General features: G+C 39.8%; 1 protein-coding gene across 1 annotated transcript; it reads left to right on the forward strand.

Annotated features, from left to right (window-relative positions):
* Positions 1 to 772: 772 nt before the first annotated feature.
* On the forward strand, positions 773 to 17617 carry LOC136051486 (hyaluronidase-4-like). Its single transcript, XM_065740925.1, is given in 7 exon segments — positions 773 to 914; positions 917 to 1213; positions 1216 to 1356; positions 1359 to 1579; positions 3389 to 3476; positions 4695 to 4756; positions 17495 to 17617. Coding segments are annotated over 7 exon segments (1074 nt in total).
* Positions 17618 to 22339: the final 4722 nt, after the last annotated feature.

Genomic DNA, 22339 nt, shown 5'->3' on the forward strand with positions numbered 1-22339 from the left:
GCTTTGGCATCAAAGTCCACATTGCACAATGCAGTGCTATCACAGCTGGTCTGGAAGGCGTTAGCTCAATGTGATGGTGCAGCCAAGCTAATAAATAGCTTCGAGCAAGCTTTCATGGATCTGCTTTATTGCTGTCAGGGGTCTGAACTTGTATCCCTTTATGGTACTGCACAGTGACAATGAAATATGTATGCTTATTTAGAGCTATTTGGAGTACCTGTGGCTGACATTGTACTAGGCAGGTCAGGGGCATTCACAAAGCTATGAAGATGGTAATAGAAGCTAAGGTTTGACTTTATAGTTGCCTTTATTATTGCTGAGAGCTTGAACAATAGGAAAACCACTTCTTTATCCATCTTTTCAACTACAACAGTCCCAGCCACTAAGACACTCTGGGGCCCATGGGAGTTATGGTAACATCCTTAGTGATTTCAGTAAGATCTAAGCTGATGAGACAAGCTGATGCACAGACTTAACTCTGAAAATCTACTTTACATCTGAAAATCTAGCCCTTTGTTTGAATTAGCTCGTGCCTAATTTGTTTCTTCAATGTTTGTTAGCATGGTAGACACATGGAGTAAGTATTAATGCCTCTTCTGTTACATTTTACAGACAAACTGGAAGATCTGTGTAATGTTGTCTTTAAAGTCATAAAATCCTGCCTGAATACCATCAAGCATCATTCACATTTCAGCCCCTTCCATGAGTGTGCATGACACTCATCTGTACTTCTCTAGCTGTGTAACCACCAGTTTTAGAGAATAAAGATTTGATGGCTTCCCAGAACACAGAGAAAGGGCTGTGCACCCTGAGATACAACTTAGTGCTGAACCTGAAAATGCTTCATATAACTGGGAGCACATTAGCTAAAACAATAGGGCAGAACGTTAACATGTTTTATGTTAATGAACTTGGTCATATCCCTGGTATTCACCACGGGAAATCCCTGTTAATGGTAGCCAACCCCAGATCTTCTGTTTTCAAACATATCTGGAGAAAGCCAGCTGTGAAATTAACTATGACATTCCAGCTAAGAACTTCCATGAATCAGCAACCATGGACTTGGAGAAGTGGAGAACTCTATGGGCCTGATACTGTGATGCAGAAGGTTTTCACAGGAAAAAGTTCAGGAAATTAATTTCTGATATGGAAGAGAATATTTCAGCAGCTGATGTTGAACATTTAGCCAGACTTTCCTTTGAGGAAAGTGCAAAACCTTTTATGAGGAAACAATTGCATTAGGAATAGAAAACAAGCCAAAGGACTTGTGGGGATATTATTTATGACCTGACCATGGCGATTACAATTTCCATGATCAGAACTGCACTTGTTCCTGCCTGGAGAGTGAAGTTTTGAGGAAAATAAACTTTCCTGGCTCTGGGATAGAAGTGTATCCCTATATCCTGTCATTCACATTAATAAATGCCTTGGAAACAGTAAAATCTTTTTGCACTTTTCTCAGTTTAGAGCAGATGAATCCATAAGGATTTTCTCCATGACATCCCAAGGTTATACTTCGTCCGTATTTGTGCATGGTTGACTATGTTATAGAGACAAATCTTTACTATTTCTATTTGTTGTAAGCTCTTGTTGGGACACTGTGGGCTTCATTTATGTTTTAACCATTCTTGCAGATGGAACACTGAAATGGAAAACTTCCAGCTTGACCAACTCTGCTGGTTCATGATAACTGTCTCCATGCTTAAAGAACTCGATGCTCTGAAGAAAAATTGCAGTCTAAAATACTTTTTTTTTTCTTTAGTTCATCATTATGTTATACTCAAACATGCATTTGAATGGATTAAAAGGATTTCACCAATCAGTTGTAGTATGCAGGAGGAGGTTAATACATTAATCCTCTCTGAGGTTCTTTCTTCTGCTCAGGTATGCAATCACTGAGTAATCCCCAGATAGCTGCCCTTTTATAGAAAAGAAACTAAGGAAAAGATGTTAGCAACCTGTTCACTGTTAGAACTTAGAAAATTGCTCAGGTTAGATATCAAAAGCCTTTCTGCATGGCTCCATCTCAAGAACATATCATTTAATTCCATTCCTACCTTGGGGCAGAAAACTAGCGCACCAGAAGCATTGAGTACTGCTCACATCAGCTAAAACACACACAGATATTTCCAGACTAACACAGTCCTTCCTAATTATGGACATCCTCTCAGAAATTTCATGAAGACAACATGTGTGAAAAAAAGCATAACTCTTCTGTTACAACCCTAGCTTCATTCTCCTGCTATACTAGTAGCCCTCAAATTGTGTGTTTCAGAGTTAATGAATGAGCTGATATCACTTTTCAAAGGCCATTTTCAGCTTTTCAGCCAAGATACAGAATCTGAAGCTAGCAGCTAATCTGGGAAAGAGAATTTACTCTCTCTATTAGGTTCCCTTACCCCCCTAACATTGCCATCACCTGCTACACTTCAGTTGGAATGCATGGGCCTTTCTTTTGCACAAAGTCCTGGCTTTGGATCTCTTTGTGTCTTGTGAGGCAACGTCCTTGTTATCTACTGGGGATGGGAGAAATGGGAAAGGATCTCCAAACAAAGGTAGGGCATTGTATATCTGAACAGGGCTGTGGGAGAGGAGCAAAACCTGCATTGATGTACATTCTGTGGTCATCCACTGGTTGTATTACTGATTTACCCAGTACAACAGCTCAATCAAGTGGCAGATTATGGAAACAATGTGATTCACATCTGGACAAAACAGACTGAGTGTGAAAACTCAAATTGAAATTATTAAGATTTTCCAAGTGCTGTATTTCCTCTTTCATTGAATGCTGCACGGTGTCAGCATTCCCCCTCCTGTAGCGTGTGCCTATTTACAGTAACATTTTCCAAGATTTTTACAAGAAGCTGTGAGCTCCTAGGGAAAGTACTATGAACAGTGCCTGTCTTTGGAATCACAGCTTTCAAATTGGAGTGGGAATGGAAAAAAAATGTTTGACATAGCAGAATGGCTCCTTCCTTCTTGTCAGCAAAAACAGGACTGATGGAATGCTTCTGGGAATTTTCATGTTAAAAATCCCACTTTAATTAAAAGAGTTTAGTTGTTTCTAGTAATAATGAGATGTCAAACAACTACAGTTACATTTTGCATCAAAGTGAATTAAATTGCACTCTTTTCCCAGTGTTTGTTCACTTGCTTATTATCAACATCTTGGGCTGTATCTGTTTGCAAGAATCAACTTATGTTTAATAATCTTTGTACTCCAGGCAGCAAATCTTGAGCCACAATAAAAAAAAAAAAAAAAGGTTTATAAGAACCAGCAGGAAAAGAAAATGCAGTCCTAAGGACTGATACATATATAACTACTGGATTGCTTTAGAAAGGCTGTGAAATGCCAAGTTAGCCTGGCAGTGATCTCTTTACACTGTAGCAAGATCTCATTAACACCACTGGAGGAAATGCTGCCTTGGGAACTGCAGGCATTGTTGTTTGGAGAGAGATGAATGTAACTTTGCGAGGTAAGCCTGTGCCTGAATTAAATGCAATGTGTAAGATCCTCATTTTATCCTATTAAATAGACCCTAAGTGCACCAGTTCAGAGTACTCAGTACCAGCAGAACTGACTGCTTAATCTGTCTTTGTTGTTTCCCAGTAAGTATGACCATGAAACATGCAGTTCTTCCTGGCTAGCATAGTTTTGTGTAGCAAAACCAATCAACCTGTGGTAAGAAAAGAAGCCAATGGCTAGTGATACACATTCAGTAAGACAGTACTTATCATCCTGGTCAGATTCCTTTCCAGTTGGATAAAACACCAGAAAATCAGCCAGTGCCTCACTGGCCCATCAGTTAGGTATAACAGTGGTGCCCAGCAAGGTGTCTGATTATGAAATACTATTCATGTCTGTGTGGGCAACTGAGGTGAAGAAGGCTGCTGAGATTAGGTGGAGATGCTTTGAGTTAGATAATATCAGACTTAGCCACAGTAAACTCAGAGATTGATGCCTGAGGTGCCAACGAGTCCTGGAGCTTTCAGACAATCACATATCAGATTTTGTCTGGAGAAAATAATGTGTCCTTACAGCTGTATGAAGTAGGTGGTCTGGGCCAATTTTCTCCTGTCAGATAGTAAAGAAAACCCAGCCAACATCAGAATGGACAGTGAAGGTAAGTGTTCAGTTATCCTCAGCAAATTCAATTACTTTGTCCAACCCTTATGTAATTAGGAGGGCTGAACTTCCTTCCAACCAGGGCAAATGCCATAGGCAAGCCCCTGGAGAATCTTCATCATCTCCAGACCGCCAGGTTCTTGCCACACAGCTAGACAGCAATCACCTGCATTTCTAGCATATGTCATGGTTTCTTTCTAGTTCTACAGGCTGCGGTGCTTTCTGGGGGATGCAAATTGATAAAGTTCTTTTCAGCACTCTGCACTTACACTAGGTTGGTTATACTTTCTGTGTAAAATCTCCTATCAATTCTTTAAATCAGACACATGTAAATTATCCTGAGTGGGTCCATTAACATGGGTTACTTAAACACTGTATTTTTCAGATTTAAAAAAAGACTGTTTAGTTTTATATCAGAAAAAAAATATTTACTTTTAACTATTTACAGAGCAACTGCATGAAAGTACAAAAATTCATTGATTCTGAAGCTAGGCCTTATGTTACCAATACCACAGCAGCAGATGAGGAGTGCAGTTAACATGTTCTGTTATCCTCATTCTAACCTCAGTGAATTATTGTCCTAATAGTTATTTCAAACAAATGATTGTGGATATATCAGAGCATCTGAAGGCAAGTGAGAAAAACTTTTTTTTTCTTTTTGATAGAATACCTTTGCAGGATCAAATATTTTAAATTTCTTTTAAATTAAGGGGGACTGTGACTAGAACAGAACAGATCAATGAGAGATAGATTGAGTTTAGAATGATCATTCTTTAGAAGAGAAAATACATAAATGAAATTCAAACTTTATCTTTCAAAAAATAAATGTTTTCAAAAGCACTTTTCTGATAGTGAAGAAAAGCAGAAATATTCTGATTAACTTTTTGGGTATTTTTAAAACAGAATGACTTTTTCAGAAAAATGCAGTTTGTTAAAATTGAAATGCTGATTGCTGTGGAATTTTTGAGGGACCCAAGGGAACAGCATGAAGTTGTGTCAGGGGAAGGTCAGGTTGTGAATCAGAAAAAATTTGTTCACTAAGAGGGTGGTGGAGCCCTATTTCCAAGTTAAGCAGTTACCTGCCCATGGCATCTTGAAGATCACCCTTCCAACTCAAACCATTGTATGATTCCACGATTGAGCTATATATGCATGGTTTTTTATTCTTTTTTTTTTTTTTTTTTGCTTTGCAGTGACTCAAATAATTTTTCAAATGCTCTCCAGCTACTCCAGAGTCAGAGGAAGACCTGAAAATCCAAGTTTCCCTCAGCCTAGGAAGGCAATCAGCAAAGCACAGACCAGTAGAACAAAGCCCAGCTTTCAGCTGTTTCAGAAGTATCCATCAAGTTCCAATTTCTCTTTCTTTGCATAAAGGGTATAGGAAGCATGGATGATTTTGCGAGCACAAAGTAACAGGAGATGTGTGGTGTGATCACCTGCCACCTGCAGGATGGTACAGTGCTGAGGTACTTTCCAAACCAGTGCAGATTACCCTACATACATGTTGAATCTGTTCTCACTGGAATAACTGAACCAGCTTGTGACTCTTCTGCTAACATCCCTTTCCTTCCGAGATTTGAGTTATGTGAGAACTGGTATCAGTTCCTATCGTCTGCTTCTCTAACATCAGACCACCTCTCTCCTGTTCTCCTGTAAGAAATGTTTATGGTTTTAGTTTTATAACATTTTTTGATTTCTACATTTTTTTTAGTTTGTGTTTCCTATGGTCTGTGTATCACAATCCTCAAGTGATGCACTAGTATTTGCAAATTTCTACCCTGGGACTTAAACATTGTAGAGCATCCAATAAAAAGTGAAACTGCTTAAGCTCCAGACTGAGTTCCTCTCTGGTGTCAAGGCTCTTCAGGTTTAGGCAAGCCAAAACTGAGAGCTGTAGTGACTGAATTACTTCACAGAATGTAGCAGAAATTAGGCACCTAAATAGCCATGAGAATCTGTGCCTTGGCTCTCATCAGCTGCCTAGTTAAAACTACCACACATGATACGTAGAACATAATGCAGCACATAATAATAATAAAACTCAAGTTATTCTAGCTGTAGGCTTTATCTCTGGAGATAGAGATCAATTCATATTATTTTACTCATGAAATGATAGTGACAAAATTTACTAATCTCTGTATATTCACAAGAATGGATGCTTTAAGTATAACACTTTCCCTTATTACAGTACAACTTGTAATTCTTTTATGTTTTGTGAGGTTAAACACCTCTTAGTATTGGCACATGAAAATAACAATATAAGGAATTAAAATCAGAGGAAATCAGAGCCTGAGTCAAAGCTACGTGAAGTCAACGTTAAGCTTCCTTTCTTCTCTATGGCCTTGCACTGAGCTGGGTGTCTAATGGGAATTACACTGCAAGAGTCCTGAGACTTTGAGGGGTGCCTCTTCCATGCTGAAATATCCATATAGTAGATTAGATAGATGAAGGCACACGTTACAAGCGAGAACAAATTTTAAATATGTCCCTGTAGGCCTAACTAAATGTAAAAAAGTATTTAAGAAGCATCTAAAATAAATTCTTAATTATCTATCTTGTTAGATATTTTGATAGGCTACTGAGCATTTAACTAGAAAACTCTATGATTTTATATTTAACAATATTTGTTGGTATAATGTATGAGAATAACTTGTTCTTTCAGCTAACCAAAGGATTAACAACCATTTAACAGTCAGCTACAATCTGCACGTGCCTCACTAACTGAAATAGGCTAAATTAATTTTCAGTCCATCTAGCCTTTTAGCAGAGGCAACTGCCTCCGTTGAAACAATTTTGTAATTGTGAATGAGAACTGGACACACTGTTTAGACATTATCAGCTGCTGATGACCCTCCTAGGCGGTTCCAGGTCTCACTGTGAAATGGGAAATCTGGTGCTGATTATGAATTTCAGCTAATTTGGAAGCTCCATTTGTAGTAATGTCTAGTATTAAAAAACTGTACCACATTTCCCACTGGCTTTATGCCGATAGAGATATCTTTTTGCTTCCATTTAGTGTTGTCTTGGAAAAGGACAGATGTTTGAAGCTGGCACCTGATTACAGTCATACAGTGAAGAGGCTGTAAAATTCATGGTCTTGTCCTTCATCTAGATCCAATCAGGCAAACTCATCTGCATGTGTAGCCAGTTACGAGGAACAGATCCAAGTAACAGCAAGGTTGAGCAGGCATTTCAAATTACATCAGAAATTCTGATCTGAAGGAAGAGATCCAAACAGCAGCAAGTTTAAGTTAATGTTTCTAATTTAATCAGAAATTCTGATGTCGTGTAGGCAGCCATTGTGTCAGCCATACTAATTTATTCAATACTAAGCTATTTTCCTCCTATTAGCCTGGAGGCAGCTGAAGGGTAATGCTGCACCTTCTTGCCCATTTCTGCTGCTTGATCTTCCAGATAGGGATTTTTCTTTATCTTTCAACCTGTTCCAGATATCTGGATGTTGATCTTAATCCCAGGCTGGAGCCTTGATGCATATAGATTGACAGTCAAGTGTAAAATAGATTTGCCTTGGCATAATTCAGGTTCCTTGTTCACAGAAATGATGGTTAAACTTATAGCAATAAAAAAATTAAATACAACATTTTAAGCGCTGTACAGATTGCAATACAAATTCATTTTTAATTATATTTTGTATTGAAACTGATGGGAATAGAATTCCCAAAAACATTTAATCAGTTAGATGCTTCCTTCTTATTACTTCAATGTAGAGGGGATTAAAGCTTACTTACCTTTCTGAGCCTTTGTCCTCTCAGTTATGAAAGATTATTTTATGTTTATATTCAATTTAATCACTGTAGTTATTGTCTTGAGAATAATGGCCCCAAATTACAGACATGTATCCTTCTGCATATACTTCAATTTTGTTCTTGACTGCTGGAAGTCTAAAAGAATGTCATTTTAATAGAATTACAGAGTTACATTTTAATCCTAATTCACCTTTTCCCCTAACCTGTCAATTTTTTAGCAGCAGAACGCTCTTCTGGGCTCTCACTCTAATGAAGGATCTTCTGAAAACAGGCCCAGTTAAAATAAAAAAAAAATAAAGGATTCAAAGACGTGGCAGATTCAGGAGTACTGTGACTTTCCTTTGCTGTGCGAACTCAAGTCATTGGGATTGCTTACTCAGGTGAGTTCTCACACAGTACACCATACAGCCTCACTGCAGAAAAGGAAGTCTCCTCTGCATGAGAATTTCTCAGTGTTTTGAAGTTAACTGTTATAGACTTCTGATTTTTGAGGACTTTTTTAGCTGTTTCAGGAGGGTAGGAAACAAGAAATATAATAAGAACCAGCTGGTAATCACTTATTAATACACATACCAGAAGATTAAGATTCAAGTTCTTTCCTTAGGAATAGGTGGATAGAGGCGTTCCACAGCTATCTTGTCAAAGCACCATGTTTCTGATCCTTATCCCGAACAACAAAAATCAGTCTTCTTGTCCAGTTAAGTCTCCTGGACAGAACTCAAGGCTCTGCTATCCCATGGATAGCAAAACTCCATGTGCTAATTATTTCATTAAATCTAGTTTCTGCTAGGATTTTGGATAAACAGCAGATCTTGCAAACAAGAAACTTATTAATTCTTCCTGAAATCTGTGGGTATTTTTTACAGATTCTCTCTCAGCAGACAAACAAAATTACAGTGAAATCTGATAGGACTGGTTGCAGTTGTGATTTCAGTGTGATTATGGAAAATGTAGCTCTTTCTTTAACCCTAACTGCATGTGGCTGCTGAAGGCTTGAGCATTAGTTCTCTTAAGATCTGTTTAAGGCTGGAGCAGTTCTGTGTTTTCCTACAACATGGGGAATCTGAGGTAAGTCTTACAGAGCTATCCAGAAAATAAAAGCCTAACCTTTTTCCAGATCTTCAGGCAAAGGCCATGGAAATGATCACAGTATGGAAGGTAAAGACTAAACTAGTTGTTGCTGCAACTGTCAGAACAATCTGTGTTAAGAGAAATAGGGCATGTGCTCATTTATACCAGGGAGTGAGAGGAGGAGTGGCTGCCTAGTGTTGAAGGAAAAGTCTGGAAAAGTCCTTAGTTTAAAAGATGGTATTAAATGAACTAAAATAAAAAAATATATATATTTTTTTAATTTCAAATAAGTGGAAGATAAAAGAAATCACGAGTGGCATGTTTGCATGTTTTCTTTAATCGAGGCCAAGTGCCATTCACAGCCCGCTGTTACCCTCACAGAACCACAGGATGGTTTCGGTTGGAAGGGAACTGTAACAATCATCTTGTCAACCCTCATCACTCCATGGGCAGGGACATCTGTCATCAGTTCCACATGAGTCTCTATATGAGTTGTATGAAAGTTTCTGGCTAGTAAAATGAAATATCTCTTTACATCACAGACATCACGTTCTTATTTTGATATGATATATACTTAAGTATCAGTGACTCACTTCCACAACGAGGTGGAACAGATAGAGGAAACTTAGTATGGCTGTAATAATGTTAAGAAATAGAATCATAGAATCACCAAGACTGGAAAAGACCTCCAAGATCATCCAGTCCAACCGTCCACCTAGGATGTGTACACTGAAGAACAGCCCTGAACCAGTTCTGATTAGTTAGGGAACTAAGGAAAAATGTGGGAAATATGAAAAACTGCATCCAGAGTTACACGATTTACACGTTTCCAAAAACAAATAGATTTTAGAGTAAGTCTGACATTAGATTTACTGGAAGTTATGAAATAATGCAGGCAATGATTGTTCATCTCCTAAGACAATGTCTTTGTCTGCTACTAGAGACAATGCAGAATATGGAGCTTCCCTTGCCTTCATTCACCACCCAAACTCCCCCAAGAACATCGAGCTCCTGGGTCTTAAGTTTCATTAGAACACTTGTCTGGGATGGCAATGTGCTGAATGTTTTGAGAGGAGAAATGGAGTAGAAATGAATCATGCAGCCTGCACATACACAATATCTGCACCTGCTGGGGAATAGAGCTTCACAATGGATGCAGTTCCCTCCCACTGAAGGCTGGCAAAATTCTTTCAGTCACCACGACAGCAGTGTCAAACTTTCGCTTAAGAAAAGTACAGGACTCTTAAAACTGAAATTTGATTTATTATGTTAACAAACACACCTCTATAAAAGATAGCAAAGGCTCAAAATGTAAAATTTGGTTCCATGGTTTGACTCTTACTTTTAAAACTTATATTGATCAGATCTCCATAAGGAATACTTATTGTGAAAGAGCGTTATAGAAAATATGCTGTATTTGTGAGTTCAACAACACTGGCATTTTAAAGCTCCTGCTGAATTTTTAATCCATTTGGAAAATAAATCAGAGACTTCAGTGGGATTTCTTTGATTTACACTGGCTGGGAATTTGACCATGAGTGTTTTAGAACAGGCTAATTGCCCATCAGTAGGAAAAACTTTCGATCGGTATGTGAAAAATGGTATTCAGCTGCCAGTTCAATCCTTGGCTTTTCCAGAGGAATTTTTGCCAAGAAAAATTGCCTCAGTGGTTTTAGTGGCTGCCCAGGTACTGATTACAGGTTCTTCTGAAAGCACATGCTGTGGCCTCGCATGTATTTCAGGGTAGGGGAGAATGAACCAGGAAAAACATGAAATGGGAAAAAATGCAAATACAGCCATACGAGATTTGTGTGCTGGGATCATTTCTCTTAGCAGATGAGTAGGAAAAGGCAAAGGATTAACTATCCATAGAGTCAAAGAGGACAGGATGACTATACAAAAATGATGTTCTACTGTCATCCTTGGAACTGCTATGAGTTAAGGTAAGTCTCAACATAACAGAGTGCCTAAAACTAACTCAAGCCCTCTAACTTTAATCAGATTTTTAATCAAGAAGAAGTGTGGTGACAGGGAAAGATGATCTATGTAGGACATAGTGGCATTGATGCTCAACGTGTGGACCAAGCATGTAGCAAATACCCTCAGCAAGTTTGCCCATGACACCAAGCTGAGCGGTACAGTTGACACAATAGAAGGAAGAGACATCATCCAGACAGACCTTGACAGGCTTGAAATGTGCGCCCATGAGAACCCAAAGTGATTCTCAATAAGGCCCAATGCAAGGTGTTGTAGTTTGATTAGAGGAATGCCAAATATATATACTGACTAGGAGAATAACTCCTTGAGAGCAGCCCTGTGGAAATGGATTTGGGGGTCCTGAAGAGTGAAAAGCTGGACGTGAACCAGCAATGTGCTCTTAAGCCCAGAAAGCCAACAGTCCTCTGGACTGCATGAAAAGAAGAGTGGCCAGAAGGAAGAGGGAGGTGACTGTCTCCCAATGCTCTGCCCTTGTGAGACTCCACCTGGAGTACTGTGTACAGGCTAAGAAGCACAAGAAAAATGTGAAGGTGCTGGAGTGGGTCCAGAGGAGAGCTATGAAGATGATCAGTGGGCTGGAGCACCTCTCCTTTGAAGAAAGGTTCAAGGAGTCAGGCTTGTTCAGCTTGGAGAAGGCTCCAGAGAGACCTCATTGGGGTCTTCCAGTGCTTCAAGGGAGCATGTAAGCAGGAGGGCAAGCAACTTTTTCCATGGTCTAACACTGATAAGACAAGGGGAAATGGCTTTAAACTAAAGGAGAGGAAATTTCAGTTAGATGTAAGGAAGAAATTTTTCTCTCAGATGGTGGTGAGGCACTGGAACAGTATGCTCAAAGATATAGTAGATGCTCTGTCCCTGGAGGTGTTCAAGGCCAGGACGAATGGGACCTTCCAACCTAAGCCATTCTATGATTCTATTATTGAAGTACACTGGAAGCAAATGCTGAACCTAAATCAAGTGCTCAGCAAGAAACTGGACAATATCTGCCCTAACTGGGTTTCCACAGTATTGCTGGAACAAGGAGTCCTATCAGAGGTGCTGATTACTATCTTTAGAGCAGTAGTCTTGTTGGTTAAAGCATTTGTACAAGGGTCAGGGTTCACCTCAGTAGAGAAGATGCAGAATTTGGCTTTCATCTTCTTTCTGCTGTCTGTTATCCTACAGTTTTATCTTGCCAACTTGATTGATTAGGCCTATGGTATTTTGAGTAAAGCAGATGATGAAGACAAAACATAAGACTTAAAATAATCTTAGGCCTGGTTTCCAACTTTCTCCTAGTGCTTGAATATATGAGTCTGGTGGCAAGATGCTCTCCTTAGACACTGCAAAAGTGATATAGTGACCCAATAATATTGTCATCTGCTCTTGATAATCACTTTCACACACATATGTAGGATGGATAGAAAAGACCATCTGAGAGGTATCACTCTGGTATCTCCCTATCTTGGATTCCTACCTCTTGGCAACTTGGCTTGTGCAGGGAGTCTTCTGTTCTTGGCTAAGTCTGGAGCAGCAGGCACATGAATAGCCCAGGTGGAACTATATATTTTTAAGCTGCTTTCTGCATCAGCACTATCCAGAAGCTGCCATATAACTCCAAAAGAGCATTAAATCTCTCTCTTACCTACCCTGAACTCAATCTCTTCTCCCTGAGGTCAAAATCTTACTCTGAGAAGTCACACCTAGGTGGATGAATTTCCTAAAATGTGTATTCATTAGTTATTGCTGGCATAGCATAGTGAAGGTGGGTGTTACACAAGCAAGTAGTAATGCCATTACTATGTGCTATTATTAAGGCTATTAATGCACTAATGGAAATAGCAGAAAAAAATGTTATCAAAAACTTATAATTATTTATAGAGCTTTATAATGAACTATCAGTGTGACCATTCCTGTGCAATCTTGGCAGATACCTGAGTTTTGGAGGAATATGTTTACAGCACTGCTTTTTTTTCAGAGGTGGCATTGTATGCTGTGCTGGGATTTGAAGGCAGAGCAGTAAAGGCAGTGGTGAGCAGTGCTGATGAGGTAGTGCTGCATGCCTCAGGACTGTCAGCACCCCTGTTTACCTGCACCCTCAAACATTCCTCTCCCAGTCATTTTAGATGAATACCTTTAGCTGGCCTAGAGCAGCATTCCCAGTTCTCCTCATCAGTCCACCCACAGTTCAAGGTTCTGAATAGGGAACTCCTAAATTTCTAACTCCTGAGCCTGTGGAAGCAAACCTCAAAACTCGATCCTTTGACTCAATCTAGAAAGCAAGTAGGAAACAGACTGAAAAAAAATCTCTCAAAACTCTGTAAAGTGACCAGCATTGGTGACATGACTAAGTTTCACAGCCTGCTCACAGTCACCAGTGCTGCTCTTGTGTAGCCCAATCCTCAGCAGTGGGACCAGTCTCTCCAGCTCACCAAATGCCTTTGGGTGCATGACAACACTGGGAGAAGAGCTGTGAACCTCTCATGTGGTGCCTGGTTAATGTTTTAGTTCACTGTCTGAAAACTTGAGCTATGGGCACATAAGCGATGTGAGAAATGTCTCTTTGCTGAACATACATACATAGAAATCAACATAAAGGAACTATGCCTATGAAAATAAAGTTCAGCTAAGTGCCACTGTACCTATGAAATTGAAATCTGCTTTGTCTATACCAGGTAAGCTTTATTTACATGGTCTGCCTACTTGTTGAATATAATGCAGTACCTAAATTTTATGTCAAAATCATTACATTCCTATATTTTGCACTTTTCCAGGGTAGGTTAATGAATAATATCCTTAATTTTATTAGGTTTTCTGAATGACTTGATCTTTCTGACCAGATTAATCAAATTCTTTCAACCAAGCTCCAAGGAAAGTGTTAATGGAAAAATATAAAATTTACTTTTTAGAGATTTTCTATCAACTGAAATAAAATGTGCTGTTTCCTCAGGAGGTTCTTTGAAGAAAATGCACTCATTAAAATATTAATTGGAAACAGAGAGAAAAGGGTCATGAACAGAAGCACATATTTGAAATCTGCCTAGAGGAATTTAATCACCTAATTTCTCAAATAGATTTTTTAGCACTGATCAATTCATCACATTGGAAAACACAGATGGATAACCTTTCTGATCTTTTCTTTGCTCAGCAGAAGCTTTGAAAGTACAGAAATGACCACAGATAGTGAAAATTATGACTTTTTAATAGTATCTCCTGGGAAAGGACTACTTCAAAATAAGGTAAATCTTTCTGGTAACTGAAGGAAAAAAGGAGAGTGACATTGGCTTTCCTTATTCCAGACTACTTTTTAAGCACATTTCCACAAAATGCAGTTCAAAACCTTCTCAAAAAGAAGGTTTTTTTGTTTGCTTGTTTGTTTTCCAACAGTGTTTGCCCTAGTAACACCAAGTTCCATTTGCTGGCTTACAGTGCTCTGCATTTTGGTCAGCTCTGAGCCCCATCTCAGCTGTGGGGCTGGGGGCAGGAGCCTGGCAAGCTGGTGAGATGGTGCTGGGTGACCATGGTGGTCCCATACAGCACACCAATAGGGCTCACATGCTGAACTCGTCTGAGCAATTAGTTTACTATTCAGGCAGAGGGTATTTGGAAACACAGCCCATTTGCAATGAGAGAGGGGGACACCTGCTTGTCTCTTGAGGATCAGTTCTTCCACAGATCCTTTGCAGCTTTGCCCCATTTCTGTCAGATGAGGTACGTCACAGAGTAACCACAGAATCTCCCAAGTAGAAAAGGGCCCATGAGGATCATCCAGTCCAGCTCCTGGCTCCACACAAGGCAAGCTAACTGTTACACCATTTATCTAAGAGCGTTGTCCAAATGATTCTTGAATTCCAGCAGCTTGGCGCCATGACCACTGCTCTGGGCAGCCTGTTCCAGTGCCTGACCATGCTCTGGCGAAGAACCTTTCCCTTAATCCCCACCCTAAGTCCCCCTGACACAGCTCCATGCCGTTCCCTCGGGCCCTGTCGCTGTCACACAGAGCAGAGATAGGTGCTGCCCTTCTGCTCCCTGTGAGAGCTGCAGCTGCCATCAGGCCTCCCCTCAGCTTCTCTGCTCTGCGCTGGGCAAACCCAGGGGCCTCAGCTGCTCATCGTAAGTAGTCAGAAACAAACAAACTAACTAAACCCACAACAACAACAAAACCAACCTGGGTCTGCAGCAGCATATGAGTAGGGTTTTCTCAAATTATCTCGGGTTGCCAGAGCATCCCCACAGCCTGCTCTAATCTGGTACTGCTTCTCAGAGAATTATGACTAGCTTGAAAATGGAAGCTCAGTACACTAGTTCAAGAAGAGTCCTGTAAAAAGTATAAACAGACTGACACCAAGCCTCAAGCCGTCCTTCAGACTTCATATTCACGCCTACATTTCAAAAGCTTGCAGAGTTTTCCAGTTTTCATTCTCTTTACATCCCTGATCATGGATTTGAGTTTCTACAAACTGCTGAGTGCTTCTGACTGCCTATTAAGGGCTCTCACCTACTCCTGATTGCAAACGCTCTGGGGAGGCTGGGACTGCTTTGTTTGTCCTGCTAAAGAGTACATGCTGTAACAAGTGAATGTGGGCATAAGTGGCGTGCCACAAACTTCACTCTGTGCCACCCAGGGAAGAACGGGGAGAACTGGATTTCAGCCAGGCAGTATAAAGGTAAGGTAACTTGGGAACAGGTAGTTCTGGTAGCTCTTTTCAGCAGAGCCTTGTTAGCTGCAGGTCTCATCAGAACCAGGTAAAATCTCTGCATGAATTTGCCTGTTTTGGTTTAAGCCTGCTACTGTTAGAGCTGGGTAACTCTGAAGCTAAGGGTGCTGCCTCAGAGGGAGGTGGGGCTCCTATACATCCTCTGCCGTACCTGCCAACCCCGTGGGGATACCTGGGATAAAATTGGGCAGTACTACATGTCTGTAAATATACAACTGGATTATCACCATGGCTTTTTTACAACTGTTTCCACTGCTGATATTTTTTTGGTTTGTTTGTTTGCTTAGTTGTTTTTTGGGGCCCAGTCTGCATAAATATATGTTTAGTCAAAAAATTGCTGTGTTCTAATGCGTTGGGACATTCACAAAGATGGTTTGTTTTGCGAGGTTCATTAACAGGTGCAGTGATAATCACAATGAGATAAGGCGCTTACAACTAGCATGCAGATGTCACCTAATTCCTAAAGTCCTCTGCACAGGTATCTCCTAGCTCTCTAGACCACTGTGTTACTTCTGCACTTCAACGTTTCCTAATAATTTCTTTGCAAGACCTGTCTCCTCTTGCCACCAGGTTACTTGGAGACTTATTTCCCACTCAGTAATTAATGGGGTTATCTGGAATTCTCAACTGTCTGACCTGCAGATAATGATTTGCTGTGTCTTCAGATTTTACCTCCTGAACAACTGAGGAAGACCCAGCTAATCCTGATAAACATCAACTGTCTCTCATTTTATTCAACAGCTTCATATTATAGGCAAATCATCTGAAAGTTCTGTTTGCTGATCTTGCCTGGGAGCAGAGATCTAAACCTAGGCCCAATGTATGACTAAGCTTGTTGAATCTTTACGTAGCGACACAAGTAATTTGCAGAAACATTACAGTGATGGGAAAAATCAAGAGCTTTTCTTCTCTCTATATATAATGTGATGTTGACTGTAGTTGCTCAGAATAGAAAGACAAAGATGAGAGTGCCAGGGAACTGCAAGGTCTAGCAGCTCCATGACAGACCGAAGCTGAGGGGACCTCAGCATGGGCTATGCCCTCACTGAAGGATGCAGTCCCATAGGGACTGGATGTGGTGGGCAGACCTGGGTGCTGGTAATCAATTTCATCAACGACCCCAGATGAGGCAAATGATGAGCTAAGTCCAGGAGCTGTTCAAGGGTTTCAGAAATAAGTAGCATGAGGTGGGGCCAGAGATGAAATGACAGTGTGAGCCCAAGGGATCTGTCCAGGAGACAGAGACAGGGCTGGAGAAGTGGGCACTCCTGTAATGTTGCTGAATTAAGAACTGACAACCCTGGCAAGAGCAGAGATGGGGTCCTAAGGCACAGGCAGGAATGTAGGAATGTCCCAGGTGAGGCTAGGAAAGGACATACAGTCCATTAGCGCCATCAGGACTTTGACAGAGAAGTGTTTGACTCTCTTGTGGGGATCAATCCTGAAGGCATGGAAAATAAATTCTGCAGACGTGATATGAACAATGCCTAGAAGCTCTGGAAGCTGTGGGATATGTACAAGTCTTAAAATCTTGGTATAGTAGGAAGAAGACTCAGGCTCTCTAAACTCCCACTGATGTTCCCTAGCTGGATGTTTATTTTGAGAGGCAGATCAAGAGTTTTTTTTTTGAAACCTACAGCTGACTGTGTGGAAAAATACAGATGGTGGCCTGAACTTGCATCTAGAGCATGATAGGGGGAGTGTGGGAGCATGGGTACATGGGCAGGCGGTCCTCGCCTGTGCTCCTACCTGCAGCTATAACTTGTCTATTGGAAGTTGTGCTGTAGCTGTACTTTAATTATGTGAATGATACATATATGGCCCCTATTCTGCAGGGTGGTGTGGACATTCTGTTGGCCACCAGAGCTGATAATGAGGACTTGGTGGACACTTTACTAGCCACTACTGCCAGTAACAAGGATTTGGTGGTCACTTTACCTGCCAGCCACCACCTGTGATGATACAACATTAAATCAATGAATATTAACTCATCTCTGAGCACTTTTCCAGGATAGGTGAATCTTATACAGAAGTACAATTGTTTTTGTGCAACACTGACGCATTTGACAACGTGGCTGACGTGCTGCATTATGATCTCTTGGAAGTGTTCTTGCTTCTCTCCTTAAAATATTTTGTGGCTATAGGAAAGTCTGTGATTGTTTTTCACTTTCAAGGAATCACTTAATTCATCATCTTTATGAGATCTGTTGTAGAAACACAAAGACCAATTACTCCTAAAAAAATCTCTTTGTCTGACTGGAATTTACATGTTTACTAAAGCACTGTCTGCCTCATTTTGTTTTAAAATTGAATAGAGAAAGAAAAATATATGGAAAATGAAAACAGATTTGAGGGAACCTCCTTTAGTAACAAGCTAAATATGGCAAATGAATAGTTAAAAAAAAATCTCCTGAAATTGAATCTCATGAAATCTCCTCTGACAAGCTTAGAAAACTTTCAAATCACTTAAGCATCTAAAAGCAAGGAAATTCCATTTGTTTATGCACAGTCTTCTGATTATTATTATTATTTCTACTTTTTTTTCACAAAGCTTCAAATATTCTAACTAACAATAAATAAATAAACCAAAGAGCATTACACACAGATAACAGCAAGTAACTCAGAATATACATTGCTCCCTTTTGGAAAAAGTAGTTGAACACTGTGAGAATTGCCTACTAAAAGCTGTTCTGGAGATTACTGAGGATCGTTTCACAAATATATTGCTCTATCTGTCAATTTATTTACACTTAGACAGGCCTACTGTAAACACTATAGCAGTGGTTACTGGTCTTAACAGAGCTAGTGCAGATAAGTCTATGTGCACACACTAAAATTCAGACATTAACTGCCACTCCTTTGGCAGTTTATGTGGTAAAATACCTACTTAACAGACATAAGTGGGCAATACAATTTTAAAAATAACTCAGAATTGACACATAGTCAAGATGTTGTCTACCTACTACATTAATGACTATATAATGGTAGCAAGATTCAAAAAAGTCATGTTCTTCTCTCAGAGAGACAAAATTAGGGGAAGAATGTGATGCTGGCAGGTGAACAAACTTGACTGGTACAATATGGAAGAGCCTGTTAATGTACCCCAGCTCAGTGTTTGTGTGTGCCCAGTGGCAATAAATAAAGTGCTCTCTCCTGAAAATATAAAAATAAAGGCAATAAAATGATGTTTATAGAAAATAGAACAGTTTTCCTGATGTGTTTTTAACAACAGAAAAAAAATCTTACAGTGCCAGAGTAAGGCCTGTTGTATCTTGTTTGTCATTATGTTGGGGGGCCATTGGTTCTGCTAAACTTATTATCATTAGTTCAACATGTAAGCAGAATAAAGCAGCCCATAATTAGTAATAGGGTAAGGGGTGATGGTTTTAACTAGAAGAATATAGATTTAGATTAGATATTAGGAAGACATTATTTACTTAGAGGGTGGTAAGGCACTTGTATGTCACTTCCCTGGAAATGCTCAAGGCCAGGTTGGCCTGGGCAGCCTGATCTAGTGGGAAGTGACCCTACACATGGCAGGAGGTTGGAACTAGATGGTCTTCCAAGGTCTTTTCCAACTCAAACCATTGAATAAGAGATTCTAGAATTATGATTCTGTAATTCTACGCTGGGACCAATCAACAAAACAAGACTTTGGAAGTGAGAAATAAAATGTCACATGTTGAAACATACCTCTTCTTTTTCCTAACAAGTGGAGTCGAAAGAACAGGCAGAGTAGAAACCAGCAGGTAAGGATTTAAATTGCTTTTTCTCCAGACTAAGAACCTGAAGGGAAGTGATTCAGCCACAGGGTGACCATGGGCAGCCACCAGCTGCAGAGGAGTACCTAGGATCCAAGCCTGCTTCTGCCTGGGGAGATATCACTGCCACTGGCCAGGTTTGTCTCTCAGTGCCAGGGCAGCCCCAGGGCTTCTGAAAGAGTCCCACAAGCAACAGGCAAGGCCTAGGCAGGAATAAAGAAAGGTTAGGAACAATTGAGAGAGATCTTAATTTTCAGATGTGTTTTCCAGAAGTTATGTTGTCTTATTTCCAAGAGACTTGGATAATGTAACCCAGATGCTTCTCTGGCTATCACCTTAGAGAATCCAAAGTGTGTTGGTTTTTTTCAGTCAGGAAATGAAAAATTCTCTTTATAGCTGTTTCACTTCAACAGATGATTTTGCCTTCAGCTTTTTAACTTCTAACTAAATACAGTATCAACATGAAAATGAAAAGTCATTTCAAATAACAAACTTTTTTTCCGGACTGCTTCAAGCTTTAGATTTTATGTAGGGCAAAAAGTAAATCACTTCATACATCTTAAAACTATATTTGAGTAAAAGAAGTGCTTTTTTCTTAATGCAAAGCAGCCTCTCACATTTTAAATACTAAAGTCAAACTACTCCTTAAAGCACACATTAGACATGTTCTGAAGAATGCTACATATCATCTGCTCATCTCAAAGCCAGAGATGTTTAGAATGCAACTAGATATGCAGTGGTCATATTTTTCCTAACATTTACACTGGATGTGTTTAAGAATGCATTTTACCAGCTAGCTCCAATTCCAACTGAATTAAACAGAACTCATGCTTTGGAGTGTTTTCCAGCCTGCATGCTTAAGTGCTTCAGGAAACCTAAACCTTACTCCCTTCACACTATATTGATAATGATAATTCAGAGATTACAGCACTGAAAGTAGAAAGGAAAATAGCATCTGAACTAAAGCAAGAACTTGAGAAGCTGGTTCAGTGACAGCAACCTGTGCTTTTCAGTGATCCTTAGCCAAAACCTCAACTCTAAATTTGAACTCTTGGAAAATAGCAGAGCTTAAGCCCATCATTGTTAATATACCTCTCAATAATTTAACTTTTTAAATTGGAAATAGAAGTAGTAACAAATAGCACAAAATAGCCTTCATTGGATGATGTTACCAACCTCACGAACAGAGAAATTACTGGAAATTACATTACAAAACCTCACCTAGGAAAGTTGTCTGGCTCAGGAAACTTCAGCAAGTTTCAGTTACTGTTGGATAGCTGTTTGCAAGTTGAACAAACCTGCTGAGTAGTTAGGTATCTGAATTTTCTTTTATTCATGAAAACATTATTTTTTAATATTTTTACTTGTATATATATAGTTTCTAATAAACTGTATAAGTATATAAATAACTAAATCATTGTTTAAGCAACAGTTTAGGAAACATGGTAAGTCTGTCATGTTAAAAGGTCACAAAAACAAAAACCATGTTTTCTGGCTTTGGGCAGAATTGAAGGTTCTTCCCTTTGGGGCTTCAGTGCTGTTAGTTTTCCACGCTGTAAAAGAGCAAATACCTCAAAGTACTTCTCTAAGGGTCACAAACCAGCTGTTTATTTCTATGACAAATAAGCTATAAAACATTGCTGTCCTGTACTACTTCAGTAAAATTCTTCTTTCCTCTTTATCATCTGCTTCACTTCAGCAAGAATTCTCCTTATTCCCTTGCCATGGGTTACATCCAGCTGAGTTCAGTGATAGACATTCACCCACTGGCAAATACAGTCTGCTTGGCTGGGATATAACTTTGAGGTGAGCTGTATAATGTGTTTTTCTTTCTTGTGGTGAAAACTTTGTGTGAGTCTGTTTTGCAGGACTAAGCCAGTTAAGAATACAAACTAGAGTCACAATAGCTAATGAGTTTGTAAGCTTGTCTGCATAATGAAAAATCTGTTTGAATGTTAAATAATTAACATGGGAAAACAACACTTGAAAAAAACCCAACATGATTCTCTTTGGAAATAATAAAATACATAGAAATTCTTAAAATTATTGCTTTTTTTTTTCTTTTTTTTTTTTTTTTTGTAAAGAAATACAGTGATTCAAAAGAAAAACACAGGTCAAACATTAGGAAACTTTCTCAAATGATTCAATAGTACTGTGAATTCTTTATGCAGCAACCTTTATGTTCTTAATTTGCATTCAAACACATCCAACCCATCGTTATCAGTTGTGCAGAGAATTCTTCTCCCTTGGGAGCAAACGCTGGAAGGGGCAGGTTTCTGAAGATGGATGAAGCACAGAGTGAGCACTGATGATGGGCAGGACAGGACAACAGGTTTGATCCCTGCTCCAGACACCTACCAGCCTCTGCACCTCAATTGGGGGGGCCTTTACACATCAGTGCTCCACTGCTTCCCTCCATAAACATAAATCATACACTGCTCATCAGTGGGATAATAAGGTCCTGTTAGATTTGCCCGTAAGGATAATGATGAGATAATGACTAAATTAGAGGAGTCAGAAAGGACAGAAGAAGAAAGGAGGAGTTCAAGCAGCTTTGGAGGAAGCTACTTGTAGGCTCCTGAAAGGGCAGGAAAGAGCAGAGATTTTGTCTGCAGCTCTACTGCATGCAAGGTGAGGAGGTGTGTGTGTACCCCCTTTGTCTACCAGTTCCTCTGAAGGGATGCAAAGGAGTGCAATTACAGATCCCCCCAGATACCATGGATCTGTGATCTGAGCACCTGGCGATTAAAACATGGCAGCAGAAAAGGAGAGCAAGGAGCTCTGAAGACATTTGAGGTCAGGCTGGACCAGGCTCTGAGCAACATGGCCTAGCTGTGGGTGTCCCAGCTCATTGCACAGGAGTCTCCAACTCAAATGATTCTGCCTTCTTCCCACATTAGCTGTGCCTGAAGCTGGCAA

Source organism: Cyrtonyx montezumae, unplaced genomic scaffold (assembly GCF_038088225.1).
Source record: "Cyrtonyx montezumae isolate F1298 unplaced genomic scaffold, pur_monq_1.0 scaffold_3, whole genome shotgun sequence".
Classification (NCBI taxonomy): domain Eukaryota; kingdom Metazoa; phylum Chordata; class Aves; order Galliformes; family Odontophoridae; genus Cyrtonyx; species Cyrtonyx montezumae.